The sequence below is a fragment of the Asparagus officinalis genome, chromosome 8 (assembly GCF_001876935.1).
Source record: "Asparagus officinalis chromosome 8, Aspof.V1, whole genome shotgun sequence".
Taxonomy (NCBI): domain Eukaryota; kingdom Viridiplantae; phylum Streptophyta; class Magnoliopsida; order Asparagales; family Asparagaceae; genus Asparagus; species Asparagus officinalis.
Window position 1 is genome coordinate 46,854,339 of NC_033801.1, and position 17,094 is coordinate 46,871,432.

The following is a 17,094-nucleotide window of genomic DNA, read 5'->3' on the forward strand; positions in this document are numbered from 1 at the left end:
TTGCTGGTGAAACGCAGTCTTGAAGTCTGCATTTTGGTTCTGAAACGCATATTTGAGAGTTGCGTTCATTTTGTGGAACGCGCCCATGAGGGTTACGTTCATTTTGTGGAACGCGCCCCTAAGGGTTGCGCTCAGTCTTCTTCACACAGAGCCTATGTTTGGGCTCATAGACGCGATACTTGCATTCTGAAATAGAAACGCAGGGCATAGGGTCGCGTTTAGGCTCACAAACACGAAGCTCATGTTGACTTGAGGATCGGCATTCTCGGAGATGTGCTCAGGGATCTCCTCCTCCGTCGAGCGGCGTTCTTCTTAGCCTGCTTCAAGGCCTTTGCAGCGACGCCATCATCTGTGTTGATCAAGTTTGTCGCCTCAATGGACATCTTTCGACCCGATACCCGTCATCTTGGCGCGGGTTTGGCTGAAGCTGAGCCCACTCCATTAGGGGAGGGGCTGTCTGAGCAGTCTTCCTTAGGTGGTCCGGCTGCAATTGGAGCAGTTGGAGCTTTAGTCTCTTTGGAGACTTTGTGGATCTTGCGCATAGCCTTGGGGCTAAGGGATCCGGAGGAGAGGGCCTCCTCAAAGTTGGCTTGATCAAACTCTACCACAAGAGTTTCGACGGTTGTTCCAGTGAGATGAACATCGGATTGCGCCACCACTTCTTCATCAGAGAAGCTAGTCCCCAGCGGAGTCGCCATCTTTTGTTTGTTGGAAATTTTGTAACAAGAAAACTATTAAAGAATTGCGTTTGACTTTATTCTCTCTAACTGCTTAGAAAAAGAATGATTACAACTCTCTCTACTCTCGATTATAATTTGAATTCCTGATTACAAAAGAGAAGAGAATGATATTGATTCTCCCCTTTGTTTAATTCTGGGTTCTTCACGGTAGCGATGAGATGCCTCCCTCGAATGCTTGCGTCGAGTTTGCTTCTCGTTGACGATCCGAATATCTATACTCACTGGGAACATGATCTTCTCCTCATGATTTGACGTTGTGGAGAACTCTGAACGAGTTTAAACTCTATGAAAGAGTTGATTTAACCGAAAGTCGGTTATAAGCCAAGGATGAAGAAGATCTTGTTGCCGATCTCCAAAGCTCCAACCGAAGGATGAAGGATCCTCTTTTCACTGCCAAGAAGTTCCAACCGACCGAACCCTTGAACTGAATTGATTTTCAGTTATTTATAGGGGATTAAGGAGTGTAACCACCTCCTTAATTCGCTCCTAAGTGGGGCTAATGAGATGTAACCGCCCCTTAAATCACTCCTGAGTGGAGTTGTGATCCCCTCAGATCATGGAAAACGGTTTTGAAACCGTTCAGCTCGTGTTTGAACGAGTCAAACGCAAATCCTGTATTCTGGAATAAAATCTGCGTTTGAACGCAGTGTTTGCGAGCTGCGTCTGGCAGCGGTTAGAGTTGCGTCTGGCAGCGAGTGAAGCTGCGTTTGGTAGCGGTATAGAGTTGCGTCTGGCAGCGCTTGGAGCTACGTTGAGCATCGATTGGAGCTGCGTTGGACTGCGGTATGAGCTGCATTCGTGGCTATGAACACGATGCGTCTTGATGCTGGTGTGCGGGGAGGACTTCCGCAGCTTGATTTGAAGAGACCGTCGATTTGTAATCTCTTTCTGTCGAAGCGTTGCAAAGATCGTCATTTTGTAATCTTTGCTTTAGCTCTCTGATATGTGAGAGTCGTCAGATTGTAACTCCCGATGTTGATTATGAAGGCTGTTTGATTAGAGATTCCATCAGTTGTCGTGAAGTTGTCAAATTGTAACCTTTAGCGATCTACGTGGAAGTCTTCAAATTGTAACCTTCTGGAAGTCGTCAGAGTGTAACTTCCATCATCGGTGTTTTGATGGGGATCAACTATCTATTGTGATTTTTAGACAGCCTACACCTATGTCAAACAAATTCTGCCCTTCTTTTTGTCTCTGTCGATCTCCATCCCTAAAATGTGCTTAGCCTCACCCAAATCTTTCATCTCAAACTCCTTTGAAAGTTGTACTTTTAACTCATCTATAGCAGACCTGGAAATAGAGGCAACCAACAAGTCATCGACATAAAGAAAAAAATAAATGTATGCATCTCCTTTCAACTTGCAAAAATACACATAAGGATCAAACTGGCTCCAAGTATACGTATGGAAGATCATAAATCCATCGTATCGTCTATACCACTATCAAGGAGACTGCTTCAAACCGTATAATGATTTTTTCAACCTACAAACCAACTTATCATTCCCTGCAGCTCGGAATCCCAATGGCTGAGTCATATATATCTCTTCATCAAGATCACCATGAAGAAATAACATCTTTATATCTAACTGATCTAACTCTAAACCATACTGTGCCACCAAAGCTAGCAAAATCTGAATCGAAGAGTGCTTCACAACCGGAGAGAAATCCTCACTATAATCAATATCTTCCTCCTGTGCATAGCCCTTCGCAACCAACCTAGCCTTGAATCTCACTAGAGTGCCTTCAATGTCCTCCTTCTTCGTGTATACCCACTTGCAACCAATTACCTTCCACCCCCTTGGAAGCTCAACAAGCTCCCATGTATTGTTCTTGTGAAGAGGCTCCATCTCCTCCTGCATAGCTACCTACTACGAAACAGCCTCCAAACTCTGCTTGGTCTCTCTAAAAGTAGTAGTCACCAACTCATCTATACTCTCCACCAAAAGTACATATGCAACTATGTGTCGGTATACCGTGCTGGCATCTGTATGTCTCTCCTTTATCTCCGAACTGCAATAAAATCCTGAACATGAGCCGTCGGTCCCTGATCCTGCACATCTGTACCCGTATCCTCCTCGTTGTCGCCATACTCACCTGGTGTCACCTTAGTCGGCACTCTAATGGATACTATACCATCTGGATAATGTGGAGTTGTATTGATATCCACCACCTGCGATATCTTCTCTGTCGGAGTGCTCTCCACCTGATGAGAGCTGGGAAGCTTCAAAACTGAATCCTCATCAAAAGTGACGTATCTACTAAGCACAATCTTCCTATCAACTGGATCCCATAGCTTGTATCCCTTGACACCACGCTTGAATTCTATAAATATGACATTCCTAGCTCGGGTTCTAACTTATCAGTCTTAACATGATAGTATGCAGGGCACCCAAATACCTTGAGCTGGTCATAGTCATGTGCTGGCTCTCCCGACCACATCTCCATAGGGGTCTTCCCTTCAATCGCAGTTGAAGGCAGCCTGTTAATAAGGGGGCTCGCATATGAAAGTACCTCAGCCCAAAAGATCTTCTCCAAACCACTATGCGCCAACAAATATTAGATCTTTTCCAGCAAAGACAATTTAACCTCTCTGCCACCTTATTCTGTTGAGGTGTATGACTAACTGTAAAGTGTCTCTCTATGCCCTCGTCTCGACATAGCTACTGAAAGGGGTCTGGTGTGTACTCACCACCGTTGTCGGATCGCAACGTCTTGATCTTTCTCCTAGTCTGTAGTTCCAATATCTTCTTCCACTCCACAAATATATCTAGAACTTCACTCTTCTTTGCCATGGTGTACACCCAATAACGCCTAGAATAGTCATCAACGAACGTTGTTGGCCTTTTTGTTTTGATGATGTTTAATAAACAACTTACTACTAATATTGTTTGTCTAGTGTTTGTATTTTTTTATTTATTATATACAAACAATATGTTGGAGGATTGATGGAATTAAACTTTAACGATCATATCCAATGGAGGTTGGCGGAATTATGGTATGAAGCCCTTGCAATTCAAGTTGAAGATCCAAGTTCAAGCTTCATCTACAAGTTTACCAAGAAGAGCTTATTGAAGATCATGATCAGTTGCTTGGGTAAATAGTTTAGGTTTTATATTATGTGTGTTTAGTACTTTAAGCTCAATATCATATACACACACATTTTATTGGTTATATATATATATATATATATACATACATGTTTTGGTTTTTAAGTTTATATAAATATGAAATTATATATTTTATATTTATTGTTTTGATTTGGTTTAGCTTTATAGATATGAAATAAATATACATTCATATACATATTTTATGTTTCATATATATTATTTTGTTAAATGCATATTGTGCAAAACTTTATTTTTGCATAATATTGAGTTTTTGGTTTATAGACTTAACAATAATAGTTTATATCTTTAATCAAGTCTATAAAATTATTTTACAAAGTTTCAAAAATTGGTTTATGTCAAAACATCAAAATTCAAGTATCTTATGTTTTCATGTTTTGGACATATTTACAAAATAATAATATTTACAAATGGGAGGTGCTTTTTGAAAACTAGTTCTTGTAACATGTTCATTTTCATATTTACAAGCATTCTCCAAAGTTTTATATTTTTCTGAATTTATTTGCTATTTTTAAATCAAGTTTAAAAATCATCATTTCTGTTTTCAAACCTGGGTATCTGATATATCTGTCCGCGGTCGACCGGAGTGGTCGCGGTGGTCGACCGCTAATTGTCCAGAGACCCATTTCTATTTTTAGCCATTCGCGGTCGATCGACCGTGTCTCTGCGGTCGACCGCCGAAGTAGTCGTTGCATAGTAATGGCTAGTTTCTAGTTTTGTTATTTTGAGAGTTTTAGGAGTTTTTTTAGGTTGTTTTCTTCTACCATATATATACCCCATTGCATTTATCATTCCCACCCAACCAAGAGTGTTTAAAAATAAGTTTTAAGGGTGTTTAAAAATTCGTTTAAGTTTGTTTAAAAGTTTATTTGTGAAGAAATTTTCACAAGGGCTTGAGGAGATTATCCTTTGGTGTTTGAGCATTCAACTCATCTCCCTCTCTCTCTCTCTTGTCATTCATTGAAGAAGTTTTCTAAACTCCTATCTAGCTATTTATTTGTTTTGATTATAATTTCCATAAGCTAGATTTATATTGAGTTTAGTTTACTTGATTATACTCTTTGTTCACACATAACCTATTGAGCTTATTGTATTTGCATACATAGTATAATTTGGGGTTGTGGGTTTGTGACTTAGAGTGTGAGCTTTCATTGTGTTCTCGTCCATAGTAAAGAATAAATATTTGTTATATTGAGCCTAATTGTGATGATACACTTTGTAATACACTTGTACACCGAGAGGAGTGTGTGATAAGAGACGGGGTTGTCCCAAGAGGAGTGGGGTAGGTGGTAATACCTAGAGGTAAGTTGTAATTCCTAATACTTAAGGGAGACACGGACTAGAGACCAATACTTATAGGGTGTAAAGTGTGATTACAAGAGTGTGAGATTATAAAGTTTTCAGTAAGCTAGAAAATCCAGTGTGTGGTGTAAACGTTATTCGGGTGAGCGTAGAAAACCCGGTTGTGATAGTGAATTTCTCCCCGGAAGTGGGAGCGAAGACGTAGGACGGAAGGTCCGAACTCCGTGATCATTTGCTTGTATTTGAGTTTGCTTTGGCGTTTCATTTGTACTTAGTATTCATTACGTTCTTGTCGCCATTGTCAATTGCTCTTTGTTTATCTTGTCCACTATCTTGTTTATATTGCTTTGTGTTTATATCACATTTAGTTTCATATCCTTGCATATTAAGTGTTGCATATCTAATTTGCTAGGATATTTATTAGTAAGTTTTTAATTGACATTAAATCGGATTAGATTAGCATAAACCCTATTCACGCCCCCTCTAGGGTTCTTTCCTAGTGGCATTAGGGTCTAATAAACGTGACGAACCAATATCGATCACCAAGTGATGCAGTCTTTGTGGGACCCTAAATATCTGTGTGCACGTAATCCAGGATGCCCCTCGTCCTATGAATGACTATCCCAAACTTCATATTCGTCTTATTGCTATGAACAAAGTGCTCATAAAACTCAATCTTTCCATTCTTGGCTCCCTTCAATAGTCCTTGCTTGCACAATGCCTGTAGTAACTTCTCTCCTGTGTGCCCTAACCTGTCGTGCCAAAGTCTGTTCATGTTCGCCTCTAAAATAGCTGAATCTACCTGGCTAATCTCAGTGCTCCCCTTCAGATAATACAAGTTTCAACTGCGGACTCCCTTCATCACCAATAAAGATCCCTTAGTAACCTCTGCTACAGCGTATTCAAAGGTCACATTGAATCCTTTTGCCTCCAAAACTCCAACAGAAATAAAATTCTTTTTCAGCTGAGGAACAAATCTCACCTCTTTCAATTCACAGACTACTCCATCGTGCATCCGAATCCTCACAGTACTTATCCCATTAATATCACAGGATTATTCATTTCCCATGACAACAACACCCCCATCGTGTCTTTCAAATGATGTAAACCAATCTCGCCTAGGAGTCATATGATAAGTAGCGTCAGAATCAAGCATCCAATCTGATGCATCTAAATGGTTCACTTCTGGAGTAATCAAAAGAGAAAAGCTTGAATCATTGGAATCATCGCCTTTCGCAACATTCACCTCATTGGCCTTCGGGCCCTTTTTCTTGCCATTCTCCTTCTCTTTAATCTTTGGACAGTTTCTCTTCCAATGCCCTTGTTCCTTACAGAACGCACACTGGTTCTTCAATAACTAGTGACGACCTCTAGACTTTGACCTATTCCTATTACCACCTTTTGGATATGGGCTTCTTCCTCTCGTCGATAAGGCCTCTCCTGAAGTACTAGCGTGAGAAGTCTCTTTGTCCTTCCTCCTCAAATCATAGTTCGTCAAAGCGTTAGTTACTTTACTATAGCTGATAGAAGATCTCCCATTAAACAAAGTAAGCACAAAGGTATCATACTTCTCATCAGGTAAGGAACCCAAAAAAATAATCGTATTGTACTCATCTGATATCTTCTCATCAACATTCGCCAAGTCCGACAACAACTTAGTATAGTTATTCACATGAACTACTAGTAAGGTGCCCCTGGACATCTGAAATCTGAATAATCTATACAGCGAGTGCAATTGGTTCTCAACACTCTTCGTAAGATACTTATTGTTGAGAATCTCCCACATCTTCATTGCAGACGTTACCCCAATCACATCATACTTCAGCTCATGTTCCAAACAGGATCTGATCACACCACAAGCGTTCCTATTCATCTTTTCCCATATCGCCTCCTCGTATTTTGGTGGCCTCTCATGGATCATGATGGTCTCTTCTAAATTTTGAACACTGAGAGCGTCATGTACATCGCTCATCCACAAACCAAAATTGATTTTTCCGTCATATTTAACCACACTAATTTTAGTGTTTTGAAAACCAACTTGAACTGTATCCGCTATCTTACTGCTTTCACCAACTTCTCCACCCATACTTATAAACTCTAAATTACAAAGAAAGATTCAAACTTTGAAAGGATTGAGGAATTACCCAATTAAACCATAGATTGGATTCCAAATAGAACTCCTAGCCACACGAGGAAAACAAGATCTTCAACGATAACCCCAAACCCTATCTCCACCGAAGCCTAGACCTCCAAGAACTAAGCTTCCACGACGAATCTTTATCCACCTAATGCCAAAACCCTAGATCTGAAACCCTAGTGCTCTGATACCAATTGTTGCGCGCCGTGCGGAAGCGTGCTCGACAACCAAACGAGTCGGTGAGCGATGAGAGAAGAGAACCAAACCAAATTACGGGTGCAATTCATAAAATAACGACCAAAATCACACACAAACACATGGATTTACGTGGTTCGACAATTTCCTACGTCTACGGGAAGAGGATGGGGAGATTTCACTATATGAAGAAGAAATACAACGGGTTACAACTCACAAAATCACTCAAATATAACCCTAACCAAAGTTCTCAACTCTCTCACAATATCTCCCTCTCAAAGTGCTCAAAAACCCGTTAATTCTCTCCTTAAGAAACCCTAAAAACATGGTTCTATTTATAACAAAACACAAATCCCAAACAGATTGGGATTCTAAAAACGAGTCTGCCACACCCACACACCACACCCTTGAAAACAGGACAGATTCTGCCACACCCAGGTGTGACAGACACCATACTCATGTCAACAGGAACAGATTCTGTCACACCAGGCCAGGGTGTGGCATACACCACCAGGGTGTCATGAAGTCTGTCTTGTTTATTTTTCACGTTTTTCTCAATTATTTTTCTCAATTCCTTTGTCGTTTTCACACTTATAAGTTATTCACAAATAAAAAGACGTCTTCAAAGAAAAGGAAATTGAGGGGGAGGGATACATTGTTCGCAAATGATTAAATTTAAGATTTTTCTATAAATAATATTTTAATTATTATAAATTATAGATATGGTGGTTTGGTGTGAAAATGTTAAAGTTCATAGGGGTTTCTAAAACGCCCCAACATTTTAGCGTGGTTATGTATACCCACAATATTATGCAAAATTAATCGTTTGGCAAATTTTAGGGTGGTTATGTAAGCCCACAAGATTGAGCAAAATTAACCATTTGGCTGAATCTTTAATTTAAAAAAAAAATCCGCATCTATTCATAAATCTGTTTTTATCATAGAATAATCTATACTTCCTATAAATCGAGAATAAATAGAACTTTACCTTCTAGAAAACCAAATATTTATTAGAGAATGCATATGTTCTTTTCTTGCTGTTACTTGTCACTGTTTTTGCTGCTCTTTATAGAACATGATTATGAGTAGGTTTACTTAAACCATAAGCAAGCGAAGCGTATACTCTTTAGCTGCTCCTCTCTCTCTCAAGAACGGGAAAAAGGCGTGCATGTGAGCTGTGCGTGGAGGCGACTCACGATTGGATCCAGCTCATCAACAAACTAACTGCGCCTTTCAGGAAATTACCCGCATAAAAGCCATACACACACAAACTCCTCTATCCACCATCCGTAGATCATCCGAAGGTCATTCTTAGCTCGCACGAAACTTTCCATGCGCAAGTTCCGTACTTTGGACGTTGGAGCAGGAGAATTTTTTTGAATTGCTTGGCTCGTGCCTCCTACATAATGGGGTCTCCCACGCCACGACTCTCCCAGCTTTTTTCGTGGGGCCCACGTTCTCAGGCCCTGATGCTCCTTGTTAAACAATATGGCCTCGACACGGCCCTAGGGGAGGGTTGAGATTCCAACCACGCCCTCGCAACGTTCCGAAATGAGTCGGAGCAAGCGGCACGATCGTGGGGGTATTTTAGTCAGAGCAGCATCCTTGGGTTTTACAACGGTAAGTCAAGGAGGGTTAGGTTAACGGGAGGTAACCAACAGCGGAAAACGCGAACACATTTCAATGTGGGTCCCACGTCCCACTTCCTTAGCCCGACCCTTGCTCTCCTTCCCTCATAAGCAAGCTGCTTCGTTTTTTTTTGCACAAACGCAGCTGTCTTCTTACTTATTACAAATATATTAATTAAATCAAAAACATATTTTCACATGAAAGAGCTAAAAAAGGAAATAAAGAAAAAGCTCTTCATGTTCTAGAAAGGAAGCGACAAATCACTTGAAATTGAAGACATAGACTATATTATCTGTCTATTTCCAGCGGTGTTTGCGTATATAGTCAGTTTGCTGGCGGAAATATACACTTGATATTAAAAAACATAGTCTATAAATTCTACACAATGAAAATCATAAATTTTAAATGGATAAGGTGGACAAGGAAATTGTTTCATTTTTAACTTCTACTTGCATAGAATTTTATGATGTTTTCTTGTCATTACATTTCTGGATAGATGCGGAGATTCTCAAGTTAAAACTTTCCATATCAAATTTATATTAAACAAAAAAGGAAAAGAACAAGTCTTTTCACAAATATTAACTAGTATTTGCTTGGTTCACCACCCTCTAAATGCCCATTCGTCATGGTTTAAGCTAACAAGCATCAGGAGTCAGACTTGTGATGGCGCCGTACATCAGAAGACACGCAATACAAACTTAAGACAAGGGTCTTTTTGCAAAAAGGGATACCTATCTATCATCAATAATAATAAATTAATAAATGGGAAGAAGAAGTGGGCGCCATGCCCACCACTAAAGCTCATCGCAGTAGTGGAGCATATACCTCTGTTTCAAATAAATAAAAGGAAAGTAAATAAAATACCCCAGAGCTTTCTCTCTTTTAAAAAAAAAAAAAAAAATATATATATATATATATAAATACCCCCCTTTTTCTTTAAGCTGCTAAACTTCACGGGAGTTCAACTCCCGTGAAGTTTAGCAGCTTTTAATTAAGCTGCTAAACTTCACGGGAGTTCAACTCCCGTGAAGTTTCGGAAACTTTTTTTCAAAAACCGACCTGGTTTCAGCGCTGAGGCTGAAACCAGGTCGGTTTTTGCAAATAAAACTGAAATAGGTCGTTTTTTACAAATAAAAAACCAAAAGGGTTGGTTTTGAAAATTTGTCCCTCATTATATCTCTGCCGTCTCATCTCCTGTACAGCTCAGCCCACCACCACGACCACCACCGCCACCTTTTCCTCTTCCTTGTGATTCCCGTTTCCCTCTCTTTCCTCTCCTTTTTATTTCTCTTGCTCGCTGCATTCTGTTATCAATTGATTAATGCCCATCTCATAAACCTCTCCCCTTCATCCTCTACAGAGATATAGACCTCGAGGGAGAGCAACAATGTTTAACAGTCTGCTTGGTAGCAAATTCTCAAAAAAATGGTAACCGTCTCTTGCCCAATTCATCAATTTTTTTTAAATTTGATTTGAACGGGAATGGAAGAGGAAGATGCTCATGGGTTTTCTTTCCATTTTCGGTTCTGTTTACCTTATTTGGGGGTTTTTTTTAATAAAAATTTATTTCTTTTATTTTTGTTTTCCTTCGTATTTTGTAGCAAGTATTGTTTGAAATGCATCAGTAGCAGAGTTCAGCTCATAAGGAAGAAGAGGCAGGCGACGGTGAGGTGTCTGAAGAAGGATGTCGCCGAGCTCCTTGCCAGTGGACATGATTCCAAAGCTTTTGCCAGGGTAACTTTCTTTTTAATTTTCTCTTTTTATAAAAAAAAACATTTTATTTCCTAATTTTTTGGAATTCCTTTTTCTTTTTGTTGCATGCTCGCTTCTTGTTAATTCGAATTAATAAATGGGATCCGCTACCAGTGTTTCAAGCTCAGGAATGTTGTTGGTTAAGTTTTGTCTGATTTGTTTGTCTGATGTGGATCGCAAAACCCAATTATGATTCAATCAAGTATGTGGTTCATGCTGGCCTTGTATGATTGTCAATGACAATTCGTTGAATTAGAAATAAAATTCTAATTCCTGAGAAAAGTTTTGCTTCAAAGAATTTAGAAGCTTATTTTTCAGATTTGGTAAATTACTTCTGATTCCCAAATGGTTAGCACGCCCATGGAAAACGAGCTCGGACTTTTCGACTCTCTATGTTCATCAAGTGGCCCTGCGTTTCGTAATCAAAAAAATTTGTACTTCTAATATTCGCAATTCGCAATGATGTAACCAATGTATCCTTTTAACCACTTGTTCATTTATTTGAACTGTTCAGCTGTTTTCTCCTGTTCTCTGAATCAATACCCTTACTTCTTTTCTGGTGCAGATTGAAGCATTAATCGTTGAAATAAATCATGCATCTTGCTATGATATGATTGAACAATATGGTCAATGCATTCTGAATCAGCTTTCAGGCTTACAAAAGCAGAGGTATGCAGATCTTAGTTACCGTCTTAGACTTTACATTAGAAAGTCCTCTTCTTGTGTGGAGAAATCAATTCGAATAATTTAATATTACGTGCTTCTCATCGGTACAATTGGATTATGAATTTATCTCCTATTCGGTTTAATCTTAGCTACATACATGTCTTATAAATGTGGGAAATTGCTGATTAAGGTCCAACAAGCCATGCTTGATATGTTTACACAATCTCTGTTCTCTTGATGGACCGTAGGCACCATTGCACAACTGGAGGATTCTATAGCCGTGAAGTGAAAACTTATGTGTTTAATGTATCAAACAAAACGAAAGTGGTGATGTCCGTATTCATCTCTATGACGATAGATAAAGCTTAAACATTGAGAAATTCTACATTACAAGTATGTGTAGGGGTGGAAACGAATCAAATAATTAACAAATAGCATGTTAATTCTTTGACTAACTGTTCGTCATATTCGATTCGGAAGTTCATTTAACTCTAAACAAATAATATTTAGTATTCGAGTTCATTAACAAATAGAATTTAACCTGATGTATATTCGATTCATTTGTTATCAAATATTCTTTTAAAATTTGATCACTCATAATTTGTATTAGTAGACATATGATGTTATATCTTCAAACTTATATTTTCTACTTAAGTTCTATATACTAATTTTGAGAGCCTTAAAGAATCTTAAATAAGTTTTCTAATGAAATAATCAAATTAAATATATATATTCATCATAACTATAAAGAAATGATTTTCATTTATTGATTTAAATACTATTTAAAAATTAAATTCATTAGCGGAATGAATATGCTTACATTCGATAAATATTCGTGAATATTCATGAGTATGTATCGAATACCGAGTATTCGAGTTTGGATTCGAAAAACTCTAGACGTGGATATTTGAGTTCGGGTTTGAATTCGATGGTTTTAAACAAATACAGGTACAAACATCTTAGTATTTGATTTGATTTGATTTGTTTTGTTCGTTTACCACTCCTAACTATGTGGAGTTTCATGATCATCTTCAGTCATGGCAATTGAACAAGAAAGGAAGGTGCAAAGGTTGGTAGAGGCATACGGAGGTCCAAGTCTCTTCACCATCCACTTTTCTTAACACTTAAGACGATTTTACTTTTTTTTTGTTTTTGTTTTTGCTTGTAACTTGGACGTCTAACTTTTAGATGACTGGTTAGGTTTGTTTGAGGGGGAAAAAAGGAAAAATCATTTAGAAACTTGATAGGTGTGTCACGATCTATTGCTTTGGATTAGCATTTGTCAATTAAGGGATAAAATTTCAGCTGAACTGAGGAAAGTTTTTTGTCACTTGAAAAATCAACCTTGTTATGAACTTCCATGTGCGATCCAACTAAGTATTTTGCAGATAGAAAAATAGAAACAGAGGACATAAATGATTGCTGATAGTGGGTAAGTTTCAGATTGGGGGTTAGACAATCATAAGTACTCAAATATTTGGAGTAATGTTTTCTTCTGAAACGCAACACTTTTGCCAAGATTTTTTATAGTGTTTTAAGTGATTGTGCATATGGTTCATATGCTTTCTCTAGCATGTTGAGCAATTACAGTTGTATATCCAGAAATCTCAAAAGTTATCAACGTAATATCGAAATGAAAGTACTTGCAGTCATGAGTTACTTTTCAATTGTTTCCCTACTATGAATTATATGGTTAAAACAATTGGCAGACTCTTGTAAGGTAAAAATTTGTCACAGGTACATTATCAGGTTAGGTATTTTATTAGCCAGCAATATTAGATTCTGGGCGACATAATTTTGGTTTCAACAAGGAAATAGGAAGACACACTAAAACTGATCCTAAAATCAGTGAAGACAGATCTCAAAAATAAAGGGTGATAAATCTGACGAGTCACAACCAGACTTCAACAAGGTAAAAAATTGTTGAAGTCTGCCCTGCTATTTCTAGTCAGGTGGAGCAGGATGAATCAGACAAGGAAATAGGCTTTAACAGAAGCCTTTACAATACTTGTCATTTTATATATGATTTTCATTTTAGGACTGTATAGGTAAAATAAAGCAAGCTACTATAAATACACAGTCCTGTATCTAACATTCTGTTGAATGTATATAGGCATGTAAGTATGTATTTATGTACGCTTGTATGTAATGCATGCATAATTATAAAAAATCAGTCTAAAATGTATACTTCAACTCAAATAGAGGCCACTAAGCAAACTAAAGGGTATTTTGTGGAGTACATGGCTCAAGTCTGACTCACAAGCACTCATGTTAAGCAAACAGAAGACAGAAAGGGAAAACTGTTGATCTTTAGTTCCAACTTCCATATGTTCCATGGATAGTAGATAGATAATAGATGGTTTAATACAAGTGGATACAAGATTATAGTAGGATTTCCCCGTTTAGACATTATGGGCTGTTTCAAGACTATTAGCCGGATAACCATCTAGATCAATGGCCTTTGCCACTACATCTTTCCAATTGGGTAACATTGTTTGAATTTCTCTAGCCACTAATATCGAGCATATTTATGCTTGATTCCAAGCTAATGTGCATGCCATGACCCCTTGAGATGTGCTTTACTATTGATAATTTGTCTAGTCATATATGTGTGTGTGTGTGAGTGTGTGTGTGTGTGTGTGTATAGTCAATTTCAAGGATAATAGACCCTTATCCAATCCATGTACAACCTAAAATATTTACAAGTTCTGACTGTCAAGTGCAAGTTTGTTTTTATTCTCCAGTACTTTCTTATTAACAGTGAGTGACAGCAGAATGTGCCTGTGTCTGTTTTGAGCAGGGAATGTCCTGAAGGAGCTATGGAAGCTATCTCGACTCTTATTTTTGCTGCTGCAAGGTTTTCTGATCTGCCAGAATTATCTGATCTCAGACAAGTATTCAGAGAGAGATACGGGAGTCAAATGGAATCATCCGTGGATGCCTTGGTAATTAAACCTTCTCCTTATTGTTTTTTTTCCAACATGTTGGCCCTATTCAAATGTTTCAATTCTGATAGCTTTCAATCGTTCTTTATTCTAGTTTGTTGAGAAAGTACAAAAGAAGTCCTTTTCAATGAACAAGAAGCTGCAATTGATGCAAGATATTGCTGATGAGTTTTCTGTAAGATGGGACTCTCAGGCTTTCCGTCAAAAACAATCTAATCCAAACGCACCTCCCTTGGTAAATTCCACACTGCTTCAGAACTACATTCATAGCGGTCCTACCAAGTTCAATTCATTCTTGTATGTTCGAGGATAGTAGAATTTATCATTCCTGTCCTTTTACAGGATCAACCTAAAAGAAGCAGTAACAACAATTCAGCAGTTAATCAGCGCAAGGAAGCAGTCTTCGATGCAGCTAGTGAAGTTACCGCTCAGAACAGAGCAGCCCTTAATGCAGCTGCTTCAGTCAACAGAAGAAAGGAACCTATCTTTGCTGCAAATGTTGCAGGTAATGTAAGAAAGGAAGGAGTCACCAATTTGCGTGATCCAGTTAATAATAAAGATGGAGCAGTCCTCAATGCGGCTGGTTCATTCAACAGAAGAAAGGAGGCAGTTCTCAGTGCAGATATTGCATTTAATGAGAAAAAGGAAGCAGTTACAAATTCAAGTAGAGATGGAGCAGCAGTCCTCAATGGAGGTGGTTCATTTAATGGCAGAAAGGAAGTAGCCCTCGATGCAGATATTAAAGTTAATGGAAGAAAGGAAGCAGTTATTAATTCGAAAAATGAAGCAGCATTGAGCACAGGAGGTGACCGAGAGGTTCCATATAAGGAGAGATGGGTACCTCCTCCTCTGAGAAGTTCTGTTCAAAAACAGCAAGTACAGCCTGAGCCCAGAGACATCCATGTAATTCCTACCATCCGCAATGGCCGAAGGGTATCCACTACTGCTGAGGAAACAGAGAATGTTGAACCGGCCTACGATAATAAAGCAAAGGGGAACTATACTGATGTGCTGAAAGATGATTGGTCCAAAACACCGAAAGTTAGGCAGAATGGTATCCATAAAGATTGGCTTAATGGCACTGCGTGGGCTAGATCGCCTGTGGGGCAAGAAGAACCAGGTCTCATCGGCCTCGAGAGTCAGTCTGCTGCACCCGTGGTTTCGAGGGATGTGAAAGCAGTCAATATGGTTCCTCCACACAAACAGACTGTTGATGATTCTCCTGTCTATGATGATGATATCCCGAGAGCTGTGAATAAACTGTTGGATCCTTCTGTGCATGAGGCGAGGCCTTCACTTCCGATGAGGTCAAAGGATGCAAGGCCAATCAGTTTGATACCTCCTCCTTATACCAAGCCTCACTTGAGAAAGGCATCAACTCTTCCTGATGACAGTAAACTCACTGATGAGCCAATCAAGAGTTACATTGCTGTTGATTATGAAAAATCCGACATTGGTGACAGAGGCAAGCCTGTTTCCGTTAGGAGGAGAATTCCTAAACCAGCATTGGGTATTGAGACAGAGCATACGACTACACCCAGCCGTAGGCTGCTCAATGGTGATCTGTATGATGCGGAGGTTGCAGATCGATGGGAGAGGAAAGAAAAAGTAGGTGTTGCAGATCGAAGACAACATGAGGTCAAGAGATTAGATGTGGAGGAAGAAGCCATGGACAGGCTCCTGGCTCATTACAGTAAGAAAGGGACAAGCAACGAGCCGAGCAGGAGAACCAGGACAAAGCCTCCTCCTGTGGAGCCTGCTAAGGATCAGAGTACAGCAGAATCACTGCGTTATCGTCCAGAGAGAGTAGCTTCCCTGCCACCGGAGCTAACAACTCCTGTAGTAGAGGGCGGTGTAGGTAGAAGGCCTGTTCGTACCACTTCTCTGCAGCCAGACTCGATGAGCCCCAATGGAGGACGACTGCATCCGAGGCTTCCGGATTATGATGACTTGGCTGCTCGGTTCATAGCCTTGAAGCATGGGTGATGAAGCAAGATGAGTTACTCTTTCAGTTTTGCTCAGGTCCTTGATTTTGAGTCTTTGACATTCATATTCTTACAAGATTGTTTGTGGATGGGTTGGGTTATCGCTTGTTCTTGTAAATAGTGTCTCTATTTACACTTATAATCTGCAAGTTCCCTTATCTCTCACATTATATTTTTATAATGCACAGTTTAGTATACACGATTCTGTTATAGTGGTTGATAATCTTCTCTACAGAAGTTTTGTTAGAGTTAGTTGGAGAATTATGACTATTCATGACGCAATTTAGTGCCCAGATAACTGGAACTGAACTAATGATAAATTTTTTTTATTGTTTGTTTCTCTGCAAACTGGTAACCTGCTTGCATTATTGTATTTAATACAATACAGTAGGAGTAGCACTACGTTTTGGCGATTTATGTTTCATCGTATGGGGAAGAGTAGTAGAATTTGACTTCTTTTCGGGGTCTCCAAAGTTTCTATTACATTTGAGTTTGGATTTCATTTAGGGTGGAGTGATGATACATTTGATTTGATTCCACTTAAATAGGTAGAACTAGCTAGAGTAGTGTAGTATGCCCATACACATCCAGTACAATTTATATAGTATTAATGAAGAT

General features: G+C 39.0%; 1 protein-coding gene across 1 annotated transcript; it reads left to right on the forward strand.

Moving 5' to 3' along the window:
- Window positions 10,307-16,696, forward strand: LOC109819684. Its single transcript, XM_020385501.1, has 7 exons — window positions 10,307-10,376; window positions 10,489-10,556; window positions 10,730-10,862; window positions 11,446-11,549; window positions 14,347-14,491; window positions 14,586-14,726; window positions 14,834-16,696. Exons 2-7 carry the CDS (start codon window positions 10,516-10,518, stop codon window positions 16,475-16,477), a joined length of 2,208 nt encoding a protein of 735 aa, XP_020241090.1. The 5' UTR covers window positions 10,307-10,376; window positions 10,489-10,515; the 3' UTR covers window positions 16,478-16,696.

Bases quoted from the DNA above. Each gene is read 5' to 3' on its own strand.
- LOC109819684 (XM_020385501.1), top strand. From the start codon at position 10,516: ATGTTTAACAGTCTGCTTGGTAGCAAATTCTCAAAAAAATG. The intron at 10,863-11,445 runs GTAACTTTCTTT...TTTCTGGTGCAG, and splicing joins ATTCCAAAGCTTTTGCCAGG to ATTGAAGCATTAATCGTTGA. The intron at 11,550-14,346 runs GTATGCAGATCT...TGTTTTGAGCAG, and splicing joins TCAGGCTTACAAAAGCAGAG to GGAATGTCCTGAAGGAGCTA.